General features: G+C 37.2%; 1 protein-coding gene across 7 annotated transcripts in view; it reads left to right on the top strand.

Annotated features, from left to right (window-relative positions):
• BMAL2 (basic helix-loop-helix ARNT like 2) overlaps positions 1-18,387 on the top strand; it is a 76,619-nt gene that overhangs the window by 16,496 nt on the left and 41,736 nt on the right. For 3 of the 7 annotated variants that reach the window (XR_015554975.1, XM_087442644.1, XM_087442642.1), the window contains exons 2-3: positions 10,561-10,711; positions 16,845-16,886. Coding sequence is in view for 5 of the 7 variants with exons in the window: in XM_087442644.1 (XP_087298770.1) it covers positions 10,561-10,711; positions 16,845-16,886 (193 nt within the window). In the remaining 2 variants the exon portion in view is untranslated. Of the gene's footprint in view, positions 1-10,560; positions 10,712-12,469; positions 12,540-12,684; positions 12,787-16,844; positions 16,887-18,387 lie in introns of those variants that run through there. The other 4 variants (XM_087442648.1, XM_087442645.1, XM_087442643.1 and 1 more) reach the window with 4 other exon arrangements.

Here is an 18,387-nt window from a genome sequence, read left to right as displayed (position 1 = left end):
AGATGTAACAATTTTTTTTTTTCTGGGATCATTGCTTCTTTTTATTTGTTTGTTTTTTGTTTGTTTTGTTTTTTGAGAAAGATTGGCGAGCTAAGGTCTGTTGCCAATCTTCCTCCCTTTTTTCCTTTCTTCTTCCCGAAGCCCCAGTAGATAGTTGTATGTCATAGTTGTCCTAGTTGCTCTATGTGGGACGCTGCCTCAGCGTGGCTTGATGAGCGGTGAGTAGGTCCGCACCCGGGATCCAAACCAACGAACCCCGAGCGCCAAAGCGGAGCATGCGAACTTTAACTGCTACACCACCGGGCCGGCCCCAACAAATTTCTACTGAAGAGCTGCAAGGATTGGAAAAAAAAAGTTTATGGAAAGGGGCCAGACAGACACCCAGGCGGCAGGGCAATGTGGGCATTGAACGAGAGCTAAGTGCTTTCAACCTTTCTGTTCCATCAGGTTAAAAATTCCAAACCTTCTGACTTTAGATTAAATAATGGGGCAATACCAAGTAAAGCTTTGCTTCAAATGCAGCAATTGAATGGAGCTACAGGTTAAGCACTTCCCTAGAATATAAATTAAAACAGCACCGTGAACTGCCATCATCCAAGCCACACTCATTCGCCAAAGATGTTGCACTTTTCAATAAACAGAAAAGAATAGTGGAGGTGCCACCAACACAACCCTCTTACCATAGGAAGAAGCATTAAACATCATTTTTTTGGACATGTAAAACAGGATGCCAATTAGTGGATGCAAAAGATTTCCATCATAAGACCTTCTCTGGGTATCCGTGTGGTTTCCTTCATTTTTCTCCTTGTAGGTAGGCCCACATAAAAATCCTGCTTTTAAATCAAATTTCAGATTCTCCTCCTCTCCCGCAGTGACTGAGGCTGAGATCATGGGGAAACCAGGTTATCATAGGTGCAATTCTTCCAGAATATGAAGGCACGTGCTCAAGTCTGAAATTGAGTACCCTTCACAAATAGTATCGAAGTGAAGGGTCTGTTGACAAGTCCTGTCTGAGAAAACAGATGGAAATTTGGAAAATGACATATTTAGGCCCTTGTATCTCAGTACCCGCCCTTTACCCCTATTTTGAGCAAGATATTTTTCTAGCTTCAGTAAAGACCAATCTGGCTAAATATCTGCTCTTCTTCAGGGTTCGTTTGGCTGTTTGGATTGACAACTCAAAAAGGTGGTCACAGAGAGATTCTCTCTCCTGACTTTTCCAAGTATAGTAAGGACCCATGGATAAATAAATCTTGAGGGAATTCTATTCCACTGAAATATCAGTGAATCTAAAGCTCATCCTTATTTTGAGTTTTCTAGAATCTGCATTTCTGGATGGTGAATGATGATCTAGGCAGCCAACCAGTTTCTGCTCAGAGAAGTGTTCTGTCAATTTAGCATGCATTTTGTTTCATATGTGAGAAGGTAAAATTTGTTTTGAAAAAGTCTAAAAAAAAAAAAAAAGAAAAGGTCCAATTTTACTGATCAGATTGATATCAGGAGATGCATTTTCTAACACCTGACTCTGATATGTTTTCATTTATTCAACAACTAAATGTCATTTTTCGTGACAGCATAGGATTTTACTTAAAGCATTTGTTTGGCCTCCTGTTCTTGGTGTTCTCTTAGCCTCAAGTTCCTATCCAAAAAAATGCTTTCAAATGTTACTCCCTCCCCCAAAACAGAATTATGTGCCCTTCCATCCATGTTTTTGCAGCATAAACTTGTACTTCCATCTAGGTCTAATTTCGTTCTGTATTTGGCTTATATGTCTATGCATATACATGTGAACAAACATATACAGAATTATAAGCTTCTTGAGGGCTGGTACGAAATTTTAACCTTTTTAGGTATCCCCCCTATCCTCCACCTAGATTCAGCTCTTAATAAATACTATGAAATAATAGAATACTTTTAATCTCTGCTGAGCAAAAGCTTTTTCATAGTTTGTGTATAGCACTATCCATAGATAGTATTTTTCTTGACTAGTGCCAATTAGTACTTCACTTCTATTATGTGCCTCAGCATCTTACAGTAATGTGTCAGTGTTAAAAAGCAGGATTTGGTCTCCATTGTGATGCATTAGCACAAACCTGTGAAACAATTACTGCCTGTCATTCTAGAAGGCTCCTTCTGACTGCCAAATCTCACACCACACATTCCTTTTTTTCTAGCAGACAATCAAATGTATTTTTTCTTCTGTGTAAGAAAAACGGTCAAAATGAAGTAAAGGTAGGGAGTAGGCCTACTTGTTTGTGAAGTAGGTATGGTGGGAATTGCATATTCCTTATTGTGGGAATTCCATATTCCTTATTGTGGGAATTCCATCATTCCTAGCAGCCCAGGCAGGTGAATCTGGAAGTTCTGATTTCACACCTGTTTCAGATTCTTTTTTGAATGTCTGGGGGTAATGAAATGAAATGTAATTCATTCTTTCAGCAAACCCCAAACACTTACTATGTTTCAGGCACTATGCTAAGATTCGGGGGCAAAAAGATAACATGATCCTCAAAGCTTTCCAGTATTGGAACGTATAGCCTTAGAGGGGAGCTCATAAGTCTTTGGAATTTGGAAATCCTAGAATTTGGAAATCTTTGGAATCCTGAAGAGGAGGATCTTAATGAAGCAGTAAAAAGTACCAGAAGCAATAAAATTGAAAAGTGAAGGCATTTAGCACTAAGAAAGACACAGCATCGCTTCTGTGGTATTTTTGACAAATGTGCATAACCTGAATTTAGTCATGAGCTAATATCAGACAAATTTAAACTGGGAGACATTCTGTACAGTAACTGCCCAGTACCCTTCAAAAATCTCTAAGACAAAGGAAGGCTGAGGAACTTATAGTTCAATGGAAACTGAGGACACATAATAGACACTAAATGCAGCGTGTGATCCTGGATTGGATCCTGGACCAGCAAAAGGACATTAGGATAATTGGCAAAATTTGAATAAAGGTCTATAAATTAGATAATAATACTATATTAGTGTTAATTTCCTGGTCTTGATAAATATACGCAAGTTAAGTAAGACATTACTATTTGGGGAATCTGAGTGAAGAGTATATGGGAATTCTCTGCATTATTTTCGCAGGTCTGAAATAATTTCAAAATTAAAAGTTTAACTTTTTTTTAATTAAAAAAATTCAAAGGCATTTAACTCAGTGCCTTTTCTTGACTGACACCTTAGGCATCTGCAATGGCTCATCAACCATGGACTCTTGCTGGACTAGTTACTTAGCATCACTAAACTTTTGGTTTTCAAGCAGATTTCAAATATATGATTTTATTTGATTCCCAACACCAACAAATGAGGTTTGCAGAAATTACTTCCATCTTAAAGAAACAGTCTCAGATATGCTAAATGACTTGTCCAAAAAAAGCAGTTTGTAGAGGGTAAACCAGACTAAAAAGATTTTCTGGGCAGGGACGCTCAGAAGTTGAGAATCCAAGGCTGCTTTGATTGTTCAAGGAAGTAATTAAATGTTTACGTTGAACAAATTGTTCTTAACAAAAAGTTACTCAGGATAATTTAAATTTTAACATATAGCACACTACTTGTAATGAAAGTAATGGGACAAAAGCTTTTAAGTTGTATGAAAAATATATTTTTTCCATCTTGCCGTTGCACTTCTGTGAATGTGTGTGCCTATGTGTGTATGTATATTCTCTTTCAAGCACAACGTCAAATTCTAAATTTGAACGCTTTGTAACTATGAGCCTAAACCAAGTGGCTATTTGGTCTCCCCTGCTTATGACTCCCAAGGAGCTGCTCATTTCCCACAATTTATTTTTGTCCTTGAGGAGTTGACTAAATGGTAGACCTTTAAAATGTTGTTAGATTACCATCACCAGGGAGATGCGCATAGAGTGGAGCAAGATTTAATGCTCATCTCATTTTGAATAAAACCACAAACTTCCTCTGTAAAAGACAATCACAGTGTCTTTGTTCAATCTAAATTCTGAATTGTTTTACTGAGTGTTAAATAATTAACCTATTACATTCGCCATTGAGAAGTGACCCAATTTGGCAAAGGAAAGACAGTATCCAATATTAAATCATAACCTCCAAAATGAGTTATATTAAAGCAGAGCTAAATTTCAGTTCCTAACTCATGGTCTCATCTTCTGCATAAGTGTATGTGGAGGCTGAAAGCAAAGTAAACTGGAAGGTTAGAAATAAAATCTTTACTCTTTAAATTATGAGTCACCTCCTAACAAATAAAAATCTGCTACGTGGGGGTTGAATTGTTTCCAAAGAACAGATCCTTTCATCCAGAACTAATTAGTCCCAGTAACCCACATTTTCCTTTTGCTTACAGAAAGCCTCTGTTTTGAATACACTTCTGACATGGCCAGACTTGATGGAACACGGCTAATTATGGAATAATGCTTCCTCACCCATTAAGGAACATGAAAATGCCTTAGAACTTCAGATTTTGATTTTGTGAAAGGAAGAATATTATTCTGCCTGCCTAAAGATAGTCCATTTCTTATTTTCAAGGTTAAACAGGAAGTAGGATTTAAATGAGGAAATCACGTCTCCTAGAAGAAGAGGCAAAAAAAAAATTCTTCACTTTATTTCTGTTTTGAACTTATGTGAGGGAAAGAGTGTGCGTGTTGGAGGGGGATGGAAAGGGGATGGGAGGGGTCTGGTATTATATATACCAGGGTGTGCTATGGTTCAATGTTAGTGAATTTTTCCAGTTGATTTGCTGTTTAATATAAGAAATTCTCCACATTTTTATATGAAAACAGATGGTGTTCTGCCATTCAAAATCCTTTAGAATGAAGTCTAGGAGCTGAAACCATAATTAATCTCATGTGGTATCTGGTGATCCCAAATTGATCCCATTTAGAGCGTCCAGGCCTAGAAGGCTTGGGATACCATAAATTAGAAACTTAATTTCCAAGTGGCCAACAATCGTTGGTGAAATTATTCTCCCCACTTCTTTGTTGTGAGATCTCTTCTACCTACAGAGGATGTAAAAATTATATGTGTAGTTTAAATAATAAAAGTAAAGCAAACATCTGTGAACTCACACCCAGGTTAAGAAGTAGAACGTGAATTCCTTAGACGTCTGTGTCTCCCTCATTGATCAAATCCCCCTTTCTTCTCCCAAAGAGAATTCTGACTTTTGTGTTAACTGTTCCCTTGTTTTTCTGTATATATGGCAATAATGCTAAAAAACATATTGATTGGTTCTACCTGGTTTTGAACTTTATTTAAATTTTTTTAAAAACATGCTAAATAGTTTTGGCTGTGACTTTTTTTGTGTGTGTGTGTGAGGAAGATCAGCCCTGAGCTAACATCCATGCTAATCCTCCTCTTTTTGGTGAGGGAGACCGGCTCTGAGCTAACATCTATTGCCAGTAGATAGTTGTATGTCATAGTTGCACATCCTTCTAGTTGCTGTGTGTGGGACGCGGCCTCAGCATGGCCAGAGAAGCGGTACATAGGTGCGCGCTCCGGATGCGAACCGGACCGCCAGTAGTGGGAGCGTGCGCACTTAACCGCTAAGCCACGTGGCCGGCCCTGGCTGTGACTTTTTTTCACCAGCATTATTATTTTCAGATTCATCCTTGTTAATGAGTATATCAGTACTTCAGTCATTTTTACTTCTGTTAGTATTCCCTTCAGTGAATAAACAATTTATTCATCTATTGATAGAAATTTAAATAGTTTCCAGTTTTCTCAGGTTTTTATTGTTGTTTGATTGACAAGCAATGCTGTTAATGCATTTCTTGTACTTGTCTCCCAAGATACGTTAGGAATTTCTCCATATACCGAGGAATGGAATGCTGAATCATGTTATTTGCATGTGTTCAACTTTATCAGGTACTGCAAAAATGGCTTCCAAAGTGGTTGTGGCAATTAACATTCCCGCCACAGACCATGAGCGTTTCCATTGCTCCACATCCTCACTTACGCTTGGTGCCACCACTCTTTTCAGTTGTGGCCGTCAGATGGGTATGTAGTAATGCATCACTATAGTTTACTCTCTATGTAGTAGTATATTATTATAGTTTGCTTTGGATTTTTCTGATTACTAATGAGATTATCTTTTCATTTGTATATTGACAATTGGAATTTTTTTATGAAGTTCCCATTAAAGCTTTCATCTAGTTTTCTAGTGGATTGTTGGTCTTTTTCTTTTCTTTTTTTTTTTTTGTGTGTGTGTGAGGAAGACCAGCCCTGAGCTAACATTCGTCGCCAATCCTCCTCTTTTTGCCGAGGAAGACTGGCCCTGGGCTAACATCTAAGCCCACCTTCCTCTACTTTATATGGGACGCTGCCACAGCATGGCTTGACAAACGGTGTGTTGGTCCACGCCCGGGATCTGAACCTGCGAACCCCGGGCCGCCGAATCAGAGTGCACACACTTAACCGCTATGCCACTGGGCTGGCCCCTTGGTCTTTTTCTTATTGATTCAAAGGCATTCTTTTTGCAGTCTAGCTACTAACCTTTTGTTATTTATATGTGTAACAAATATCTTCTCCCAGCTTGTGGCTTGTGGTTTTGTTTATGGTGTGTTTTTTTTTTTTTCTGTGAGGAAGATCAGCCCTGAGCTAACATCCCTGCCAATCCTCCTCTTTTTTTGCTGAGGAAGACTGGCCCTGGGCTAACATCCTTGCCCATCTTCTTCCACTTTATATGGGACACCGCCACAGCATGGCCTGACAAGTGGTGCCTTGGTGTGTGCCCAGGATCCGAACCCGGGCCGCCAGCTGCGGAGCATGAGCACTTAACCACTATGCCACTGGGCTGGCCCCATGTTTATGGTGTCTTTTGATCAACATTAATTTTAAGAAGGTCGAATTGATCAATCTTTTCCTGTATTATTTTTACTTTTTATGTATTGGAAAATTCTTTCTACACCAATAACATAAAGATATGCTCTCTCTTATAGAGTCTTTTGTGTTATATTTTTGCCTTTTACATTTAGGTTTTCAGTCCAGCTGGAATTGGTTTTTATATTTGGTATAATGTAGGGGTTTTGGTTTTTTCTTTTCCATAGAGAAAATCAATTGGCCAGGACCATTTATTAAAAGCTTTTTTCTCCAATTGATCTGAAATTCTACCTCGGACATTTAGTAGATGTCCATATATGCATGTCTGGGCTCTCTGTTCTTTTCCTTTGGTCTGTCTGTCCCCACACCAATACCACACTGTCTTTTTTTTTTTTTTTTTTTAAAGATTTTATTTATTTATTTATTTATTTATTTTTCCCCCAAAGCCCCAGTAGATAGTTGTATGTCGTAGTTGCACATCCTTCTAGTTGCTGTATGTGGGACGCGGCCTCAGCATGGCCGGAGAAGCAGTGCATCGGTGCGCGCCCGGGATCCGAACCCGGGCCGCCAGCAGCGGAGCGCACGCACTTAACCGCTAAGCCGCGGGGCCGGCCCCACACTGTCTTAATAGCTATAGCTTTATAACGTCTTGATGTCTGCTAAGGCAAGTCCTCCTACATTTCCTTGGCTATTCGTGACCCATTATATTTCCATATACATTTTATATCCAGCTTGTGAAGTTCCACCAAAAAAAGAAAAAATGAGTATTTTGAGAGGAATTGTGTATCTATTTTAGGAGAATTGACATCTTTATGACATTGAGGCCTATTATAGTCCATAAGCATGGCATGTCTTTCTATTTGGATATTTTTTAATGTTTTAAAAAATTTTTTAGTTATCTCCATAAAGATCTTAGACATTTTTATTAGACTTATTCTTTAGGTACTCTGTATTTTTTGAGGTTATTACAAATTGTATCTTTTTACGTATCACTCTCTTACTGTTTGTTACTGGTGAATAGAAAGGCAATTGATTTTCATATATATTGTTTTTACATAAAGCCATCTTGGTATACTCTCTAATAATTTATCTTTTGATTATTTTGGGTTTTTTATATACTCGATCATATCATTTCCCAATAATAGCAAAAAAAAATTATTTTCTTTTCCAATTCTTATACCTTGTATTTCTTTTTCTTGCCTTATTCTGCTGACAGGTCTTCTACTATAGTGTTGAAAAGGGGTAGTAATAAAAGATGGTCTTGTTTCTGATAGTAAAGAGAATGATTTCAATATTTTTTTGTCTATTGAGATAATCATATATTTTTTCATTATCTGTTATTGTGGTAATTATATTTGTTGATTTACTAATATTAAATCAGTTTTGCATTCCTGGGATAAAACTATCCTGGTCATGATGCGTTATTCTTTTTATACATTTCTGAAGTTTATTTGCTAATATTTTGTTGAAAGTTTTGTATTTTTGTTCATTGGTGAGCTAGGCCTATAGTTTTCCTTTATTGTACTGCTGTTTTTGGGTTCAAATATCAAAATTATGTACACTTCATAAAGAATTGGGTGCCAACATATTCTTTCCTTTTCTATGTACTGGAATAATTTGTGTAAGAAAGAATAGAGGAATTTTCAGGTTTTATATTTTTTTTTTGCTGCAGTTTTGTTAGTTAAAATTCTCTAGGAATTTTTGCATTCCATCTAAATTTTCAAATATTTAGAATAATGTTGTTCGTGAGATTTTATTATCTTTTAAATCTCTAAAGTATCTAAAATTATGACCCCCATGTTCATTTCTATATATTTTTTTCTTTTTGCTGAGGGAGATTCGCCCTGAGCTAACATCCGTGCCCATCTTCCTCTATTTTATGTGGGACGCTGCCACAGCATGGCTTGACAAGAGGTGTGTTGGTGCACGCCCGGGATCCAAACCTGCGAACCCTCGGGCCGCCAAAGTGGAGAGCACGCACTTAACCGCTGCGCCACCGGGCCGGCCCCTGGTTTATCTTTTTGTTACCAGTGTCTAGCATGATTACACTGTAGTCAGAAAATGTTTTATATGTGATATAAATCTTTTGAAATTGTTGAAATTTATGTGCATTTTGGTCCAGTATATTGTCAGTTTTTATAAACACTCCATGGTGCCCAAAACAAACAACACTGGATTTTGAAGCTCCTAGGTATACTGGTCTCTTTATGTCTATTGTGTTGAGCTTTGAGCTTGTCCATTGGGTGAATCGAATCTCCTCTGTCGCTATTTTTCAATGCCCTATCTATCGGTTATTGCCAGAGATGTGTTAAAAATCTCCCACTATTATTGTAGATTTATTGCATTCTCCTTGTAAATATTGCTTATATACTTTCAATCTATGTTATAAGGTACAAATAAGTTTAAACTTGTTATATCCATTTTAGTGTGAGAAGGAGGCCCACATTTGGACTTTTATTTTAGTTCAGTGATTCTGAATTTTATATTTCATAAAACATGTAATAAACCACACTTTAGACAAAGAGGATTTTACTATCATATTTAGCAATTCAGGGTTAAAAATATTTATGTCCCTTGATCTTGTTAACTCATTTCTAGGATGCTATCCAAAAGAAATAACCAGAAGATGAAAAGAAATAAGCAGGAGATAAAAGCTTTATGTACCAACATACATATTTATGATGGAAAAAAATGAAAATAAACATAAGTTCCAACAGTAGAAGAGTGGTTAAGTAGCTATGATACATCTACATGATGGTATATTATGCAGCCATTAGACTCATTTATAAAGAATTTGTAATAACACTGTAAAGTTATTATCACAATTATATGTAAATAGAGCAGAATATAATGACAATTACAGAAAAAATTCTAAAAGGAAATATGTCTAAATAGTAACACTGGTTGGTGAAATTTGTTGGTTCCTCCCCTTCCTTTCTATGTTTTTGTGTTTTCCATATTTTCTACAATATTCATATTTTTTTTTACAATTCCGTGAGGAAAATAAACTTTAAAATATGGATTAACAAATACATTTCTAGCTGATAGTTGAATGTACGTAATTAGTCTTACTTTTTTTTTTTTTTTGTGAGGAAGATCAGCCCTGAGCTAACATCCATGCTAATCCTCCTTTTTGCTGAGGAAGACCGGCTCTGAGCTAACATCTATTGCCAATCCTCCTCCTTTTTTTTTTTCCCCAAAGCCCCGGTAGATAATTGTATGTCATAGTTGCACATCCTTCTAGTTGCTGTATGTGGGACGCGGCCTCAGCATGGCCAAAGAAGCGGTGCGTCGGTGTGCGCCTGGGATCCAAACCGGGCCGCCAGTAGTGGAGCCCGCGCACTTAACCGCTAAGCCACGAGGCCGGCCCTAATTAGTCTTACTTTTATGTTATGTTGTTCTTGGTTGATATTTTTAAAATATCAAGATAAAAAAGCCATTTAAAATGGGTGAGGCTTGGCCCCGTGGCCAACTGGTTAAAGTTCTGTGTGCTCCACTTTGGCAGCCGGGGTTCACAGGTTCCGATCCTGGGCGCAGACCTACTCCACTGTCCCACATACAAAATAGAAGAAGACTGGGCACAGATGTTAGCTCAGGGCGAATCTTCCTCAGCCAAAAAAAAAAAAGAGGAGGATTGGCAACGGTTGTTAGCTCAGGGCGAATCTTCCTCAGCAAAAACAATAAAAATAAAAATAAAATGTGTGATATGGAGATGTATAAAGTAAAGTTAATGTTTACAATAGATGTCTTATTGTGCTTTATCTCTCATAGGTAAAGTGTTGACAAAAGAGAACCAGTGCATTGCTCCCATGATTTCCAGTCATATGAGCCCATGGACAAAACCAACAGCTATTCGATCCTTCAGCCCACATGTGACAGAGTTTCCAAGAAAACGAAAAGGAAGTGATTCAGATCCATCCCAGTAAGTGATTTTGTTCCTCCAACCCATGAAATCTTTGACTCTAGAGAAAAAAGAAAAAGAATATTTTTTCAATTATTAATTATTTTTATTTTTTTTAAATTTTATTTATTTATTTTTTTCCCCCAAAGCCCAGTAGATAGTTGTATGTCATAGCTGCACATCCTTCTAGTTGCTGTATGTGGGACACGGCCTCAGCATGGCCGGAGAAGCGGTGCATCAGTGCGCGCCCGGGATCCGAACCTGGGCCGCCAGCACCGGAGTGCACACACACAACCTCTAAGCCACGGGGCCAGCCTATTAATTATTTTTAATTACACGGTAACATTTGGATAGGGGCAATTATTTATCCACCCCACTGCCACCTCTGTCATTGACCTGGAAATTTTCAATCCAATCTGAAGGTTATTAGGTATCCAGGAGGGTTAAATGGAGTCTGAAAGACTTGGGGACATAAGGTTAATTTGCTTAACGTTTATGGTCACGGCAGATACTTGCCTTCCTAGTTGAGATTCTTAACCATGAGGAGAACATCTTCCTGCATCTTTGGCTTAGAATAATAATTATCACTTTGCTTCTCACCTTATCATTTATATAATAACAAACCCTTGGTTATCTATGACTGGTTTAATTGTATAAAAACTTTTGTTTTCCATATTTATTAAGCCAAGTAGATAATAAAGTCAATGTTGAGAATACTTACCCTCTCCATGTTTGTTTTTCTTGCCTAATGCAGCTTGCAGCCCCAAATATACTTTATTGACCTCCCCAAACTAGGGTTTATATGGCAAAAATAAGAGGGCAAAATAAATGTAACAATCTAGAGCAATCCATTTTAGGCTAGTATTTTACATAAATGTGGAAGTTAATGATCATTCTCCATCATGAATGAAGGGAAAAATTCTGAGTAGGGGAACAAGAAGAGGAGATAATGAAACATCATAGCTCTTTTTAACTCAGTTCTTCCCAATACACTTTATAATTTAGCTTTAATTCCCAAGACAGCATAATCAATGTTATTTAAATGTACCAATGTACTTCCCTAGCCATGTATAAATGACTTGAAGATTATCTACTGTTTTTCCTTGTCTATATTCTCTCAGTCTCTTCCATTAATGGGAATGATCATTAATAACTGCAGTTAACCAAGTGACAGTCTTATCGAGAACTGTTTGCTGTTTTACATCCTAAATTATCAGTTGGTAGTCTCCACTCACCTCAATCTAGAAGTGACTGTTAGTCCCTTTTTTTTCTTCCTTTTTCTTCAGAATCATAAGCACCATTGTTCTTTTTTTTTTTTTTTTTTTAAGATTTTATTTATTTATTTTTTTCCCCCCAAAGCCCCAGTAGATAGTTGTATGTCATAGCTGCACATCTTCTAGTTGCTGTATGTGGGATTCGGCCTCAGCATGGCCGGAGAAGCGGTGCCTCGGTGCACGCCTGGGATCCGAACCCGGGCCCCCAGCAGCGGAGCGCACGCACTTAACCGCTAAGCCACGGGGCCGGCCCAAGCACCATTGTTCTTTCTTAGTATCTAAATAAGATTGTGGCTGTTGAAGTGGGAGCAGTGAGTACTAGAGGTAACACCATTTTATGGCACATAGGGGGCGTGGTTGAGACGTTACAGTGGTTTGGGGAGCAAATGGGAAAATAGGGTCAGTGGTAGGGGAAATATTAGAAACATGCAGAGTACTGGCAGGTAATTTGTTTTGCAGAAGGCAACACTAAAGATTATTTCGTCAATTGCCCACATTTTAGAAATGAAGAAGCTAAGACTCAGAAACATGAAGCAGCTTGCCTAACATCACACAAGGAATTAGAATGCCTGATTGTGAGTGTGGTCGTTTTTTCATTACCCTTGCTTCTATCTCTCCGCAACTGGACAGGGTAGGGTACTACTAGCCTGTGAGGACAATCATGCTGTCCATTTCCCAGCGTGTCTGGGTAGGGGTGACCCAAGGCCTCCTTCCTTCCAGCTCAGGAATCATGACAGAGATAGTGGTGGAAAAGCTTTCTCAGAGTCCTTTTACCTATCTCCTTTCATCAAGGATAGAAATATTGGCATCCAGTGGCAGCAGGTAAGTCCTAGACTATCATTTGACATAATTGCTACGTGAAGAGGGCATATAGTGGCAGTATGGAGTATACACCCCACTGATATGCTAATTATCTATCCCAGAGCCTCTTCATTCTGCCCTAATCCTTTTATGCCACCGTTTTCGATTCTAATGAAATGTTGGATGTCAAAGTACTTTATGGATTTTACAAAGTACTAATTATATAACATCTTTCCCAGAGACTCAGGGTATGAAAGCTAGTCAATTGGTATGAAGTGGATTTCATTGATGGAGCCTCAGAGTGTTAGATATTTTAAACAAAGTAGAGCATATGACAGTGTTCACACTTTCTGCAGCACTATTGGTTTTGAATGGGGAGCTGGTTCTTTGGAAGGGTCTTTGATGAAGATTCCCTGGAATGTAGTCATTAAACATTTATTGAGTACCTCCTTGTGACACCCAGTAGAGTAGAAGGGAGAGATACAGATAATTATTACACATCATAATAACTGTCATAATAGAGACCCTAGGTACTATGGCAACAAAAAAAGTCGGGCATTTAAAAAAGATTGAGATTAGGATTGAAGGACAGCTTCCTGGAGATGTTGACTTAAGCTAAATTTTAAAGGAAGAATGGAAATGAGCCCATCAGAGCAGAAGTAGAGACGATATTTTAGGTAGGAACAACTGTGCAGAAGCACAGGGTATGAAATAGTGTACTGCTGACCAGGAAACAGCGAGTGGTTGTCACAGTGGAGCGGAAGTGTACATAGAAGTGGGTGAGCTGTGAGATTTGAGGGATAGGCCTGGGCGAGGTTATAAAGGTCTGCTGATCTAAATCCGAAAATTACCTTGAATGCAATAAGGAAAACAGAAGAATTTAAGAATAAGAGGAACTTGATCAGATTACATTTTTTTTAATTGCTTGCCTTTGCACTTCTTTTTAAACTTTCTTTATTGTGGTAAAAAATATATATAATATAAAACTTGCCATTTTAACCATCTTTAAGTGTACAATTCATTGGCGTTAATTACATTCACAATATTGTACAACCGTTACCGCTATTTCCAAAACTTTTTCATTACTCCAATCAGAAACACCGTACCCGTTAAGCAATAATTCTTCATACCCCATTTTCTCAGCCCTTGGTAACCTCTAGCTTATATTCTAGCTCTGTGAACTTGCCTTTTCTAGATATTTCCTATAGGTGGAATCATACAATATTTGTCCTTTTGTGTCTGGCTTATTTCATTTAGCTTGTCTTCAAATTTCATCTAGCATGTATGAGAATTTTGTTTTTTTATGGCTGAATAATATTCCATTGTATATATACTGCACATTTTCTTTATCTGTTCGTCCATTGACAGACACTTAGGTTGTTTCCATATCTTGGCTATTGTAAATAATGCTGCAATGAACATGGCAGGGGGCAGATATCTTTTTGAGTTAGTGTTTTCATTTCCTTTGGATAAATGCCCAAAAGGGGAATTGCTGGATCATATGGTAGTTCTATTTTTAATTTTTTGAGGAATCGCCATACTGTTTTCCCTAGTGGGAATACTAGGGGGCTGAGGATATACCTGGGGGTACATGGATCTAAACACAGTAAAGAGAGGAAGAGAATCCTACCCAAAATGTATGAAGACATGGCTCTGAAGGGGAATGGTATTTCAGAAACCAAAGAAAGAGAGTTTGAGAAAGAGGAAGGCATGAAAAAGTGGCAAATCTGGAGATGTTTTGATTGTATTTGCTTCCAATTTCATTTGTCTTTGGTTGATTTAGGGAGAGGGCCTATGTTTCTTTCAAAGTGCAGTGAAAGTAGTTTTCAAGGAGAGCTTGTACTGTGTTAACATTCGTGTAGTGTAAGATGCTACACTAAGAAAATACATCTAAGTAATGTGAACATTATTAATATTAGAAAGCTTATTAAAATCCATATGTAAAAATATTTTGGCTATAGACCAAATGCCAGCATGGAACAAAAATACAAATAGTAAATTTACTAATTATCTAGGTTTGTGCTGCAAACAAAGAAATGAATTGTTTGATTAACAAGATCATGCCTTTCTTCTACCAGGGACCATTATATAAAATTGTATTTGGATTTTATAAGTTCAACAGGTTTGGATTTCTCCAAGGCCATCAGTCAGTCAGTTCATTTGCTAAAACACCTATAATCAAAACAAAAGCATGATTTGAAACAGCCAAAGTTTACCTTTTGGAATTGAAGTAATGTATATAATACATACACAGAACATTAGGAAGAAAATCATTCAACCTGTATAATTATTTTCTATTTTAGTCTCCAAATATGAAGTCAGACTAGAAAGAGAAAAGAAGCTGACTTAATCTGATCCTCTTTTTTGCTTCGGAGAAACTGTTTAATTTTATGTGCACCAACCTCAGAGCAGACTGACAATGATGAGAGAAATAGCAAGGCATAGTGGAAGACACACCAGCCTGCATAGAAGAAGCTTCACCTGACCTCCCATTAGTTCTATGACCTTGAGCAGTCATTAACCTTACTGGGCCTCAATTCCTTCATCTGTAAAATGGGGATAGTAATTAACTACATGATTCTCAAATATTGTGAGAATCAAATAACATATGTGAAAACGCTTTTGACAGAGTACCATAAATATGAAAGCTATTTAGATAATGAGAAGGAAAAGCACTGCTTGATTAAGGTTTTGTCTTAGTGGTTCTTTTTATTTGGAATATTTATAAGCGACTCTTCATAAATTTCATTAAATTTTCTATAAATAGCGTTATCTTTTTAAGCAGAAAAATATTATTAAAACTCATAAAATAGTTCAGATGAATAAACTAGTTCAAAGGTAGGTCAAATTTTTTTCAAAGCCTGGAAAATGATGATTGTTGAGTCTTTCAAGAGGGAAATTTGGCAAGATGAATCAGAAGCCTTAAAATAGTTATCTATAAATTATACTTCTAGGGGTTTATCCTAGGAGAATAGTCTAATCAAAGATGCATACATCACAATAGTATTAGCTATATTATTAATAACATTGAAAAATTAGAATATTGAAACATCCAATAATAGAAAGTGATTAAAATAAATTATAGTATAGCTAACCGATGGGGTACTATTTAATCATTTCAAATCTTGTTCTCCAAGAATATTTGAAGCTATGGGAAAATATTCATGTTATAGTGTTAAGTGATTAAGACAAGACATGAAAAATTATACACTGTGATCTGAATTTTGTTTATTATATATATATAGAACACATAGAAACATCTACATAAATAGATATAGATAGATTACATACACGCCATGGGTAAGTTAAGTAGTCAGAGCTGCTTTCTGCTGAATTTTTCAAATGCCCCTTCAAAAAATGATACATATTTTCAAAAAACTACTCAGCCTGCATAATTTTTTAATGTGGAAAGTATTCTATCACCATCAGTATATTTCACTTTGGTAGTGGCCTGGCGACTACATTTCTGAATGAATATATATGTACACACACACACACACACGTATGTATGTATATGTATATATAAATATTTATACATATATACACATACATATATACATTTAGTATATTCTGCTAGGGAATATATTAATGTGAAAATTAGTATTATTGGCCAGTGACCAGAGTTTCCAGTTTTCAATAATATTTCATATCATCTTGATGGTTTTTTAGGCAAAATGAAATCCTTTTGATTAAAGGTCTGAAATTCTTAAGCTATTTTAATACAGCAATTATAAAATTTTTGGTTAAGCCATAAATTGTTTTAAAAATAACTTTATTTCTATGAAAATTATACTTTTTCTAAAGACTGGCATGGGATAATTTCTAAGTAGAGCACCAATTATTATTCATTGTCAGTTAATGTAGTTTTTGTTACCTGAAGGGGCTGATGTGCTTGTAGGAGAACAGCTCGTGTAGACAGTAGCAATCATTTCAGGTCGTTAGGAGCTCAGGGTAGCATTTATAACTAAAGACTTAATAGGAATTAGAATGATTGGACTTAACCTCACATTTATTTTTCTGTCAAGAATTACAGAAAATCTGTTTCATGTAGTTTGATATTTTATCCTGCTTTTTTGTAGAATGGAAGATGGTGAACAACAAGTAAAAATGAAGTCCTTCAGGTATATTGAAGTGTTGAGATGGTACATGGTGGGTGGAAGAGGTCGCACATGCAAACCTTTAGCCAAAGCAAACAGTGATGTCAAGACAGAATGGATTCATGAATATTAGGTTTTTCTCACATGTTATGCTCTGAGAAGTGGTGATTATCAGTTACTTTTTACCTTTCTTCTCTATCTCCTTGCATAACATTTTGGCTTATGTGTCTTTACGTTTTTCTTAGAATAGCTGTTTATTAAAAACTATTATTTTCTTTAAGCACTAGAGAAAATCTGATTCATGCTATAAACAAATCAGAATTACTTATGAGGAGCATCTGATTATTAGGAATTCATCATCACAAATTCTGTCAATTGTTTCAACATATGTATTCTTTCAACATCAACAAAATTTTTTTCTACATCTGGCAACATGGCCAGATTTCAGTTTTGCTTTTTCTCCATTTATTCTGCTTTTTGCTATGATTCTGCACAACACTGACATGGCAGTAACAGTATACAGAAGTAAGAGCCAGAGCCCTGATAAATTATTAAGCGGAGAACTAGCCTCTGGATAAATGTCTTTCCTTAAGAAAATCATCCAGGAGGGGGCTGGCCTGGTGGCACAAGCGGTTAAGTGCACGCGCTCCGCTGCAGTGGCCCGGGGTTCACCGGTTCGGATCCCGGGCGCGCACCGACACACCACTTGTCAGGCCATGCTGTGGCGGCGTCCCATATAAAGTAGAGGAAGATGGGCATGGATGTTAGCCCAGGGCCAGTCTTCCTCAGCAAAAAAAGAGGAGGATTGGCAGATGTTAGCTCAGGGCTGATCTTGCTCACAAAAAAAAAAAAAGAAAGAAAATCATCCAGGAATCTTTCCAGGTGTACCTCCTTCAAGTAAAGTACCTTATTCAGAAACTAGCTATTTCACCTTCCTCTGTGTTTCCTCACTCCCACCATCATCATTCATTGTTCTCCACAGTGGCCTATTCCCACCTTGTTCTCCCCTCCCTCCAAACCCTAGCTCTGAGAGAGGGCACCCCTTCTGCTGAACATTCCTGTAATCAGGCATCTCTGTCTATTGCTATTGTCCATGCTAACAGGTAATACTGTTAGAAAGAAGAGTTGATCGTTTTAGCAAGAGGATAACTACAACATTTTTAATCAGAAAATTTTAATCTAAATATTGCTCATGAATAGATCAAAGTATGAGTAGATAACTAAGTTTTATGTATATACACATCTCATTTGAATTCCATCCAGTTTACCCAAAAGTACATATTTTGTTTCAAGAGTGGCATTGTCCAAAAGTGAATGGTTGGGGGTGGGGAGTGTTAGCTCCATCACTGCTTCTCTCCCTTCCCCCAACTCTTTCATCTAATTAAAGTCTCTGTAAAAACAGATCAGGGCAAATCTCCTTCCTCTCCTCTTTCCCATTAGATTGCCTCCCTCAGACTCTTCTTATCTAGAAATTCTGGAGTTGCCATTGTCTGAGTGTTGTCGGAGAAAGAGACTAACGTTTATA

The sequence above is a fragment of the Ceratotherium simum genome, chromosome 17 (genome assembly GCF_057802395.1).
Source record: "Ceratotherium simum simum isolate JZ-2026a chromosome 17, ASM5780239v1, whole genome shotgun sequence".
NCBI lineage: Eukaryota > Metazoa > Chordata > Mammalia > Perissodactyla > Rhinocerotidae > Ceratotherium > Ceratotherium simum.
Note: the sequence above shows the minus strand (reverse complement) of the source record. Positions and strands in the feature narration are given on the sequence as shown.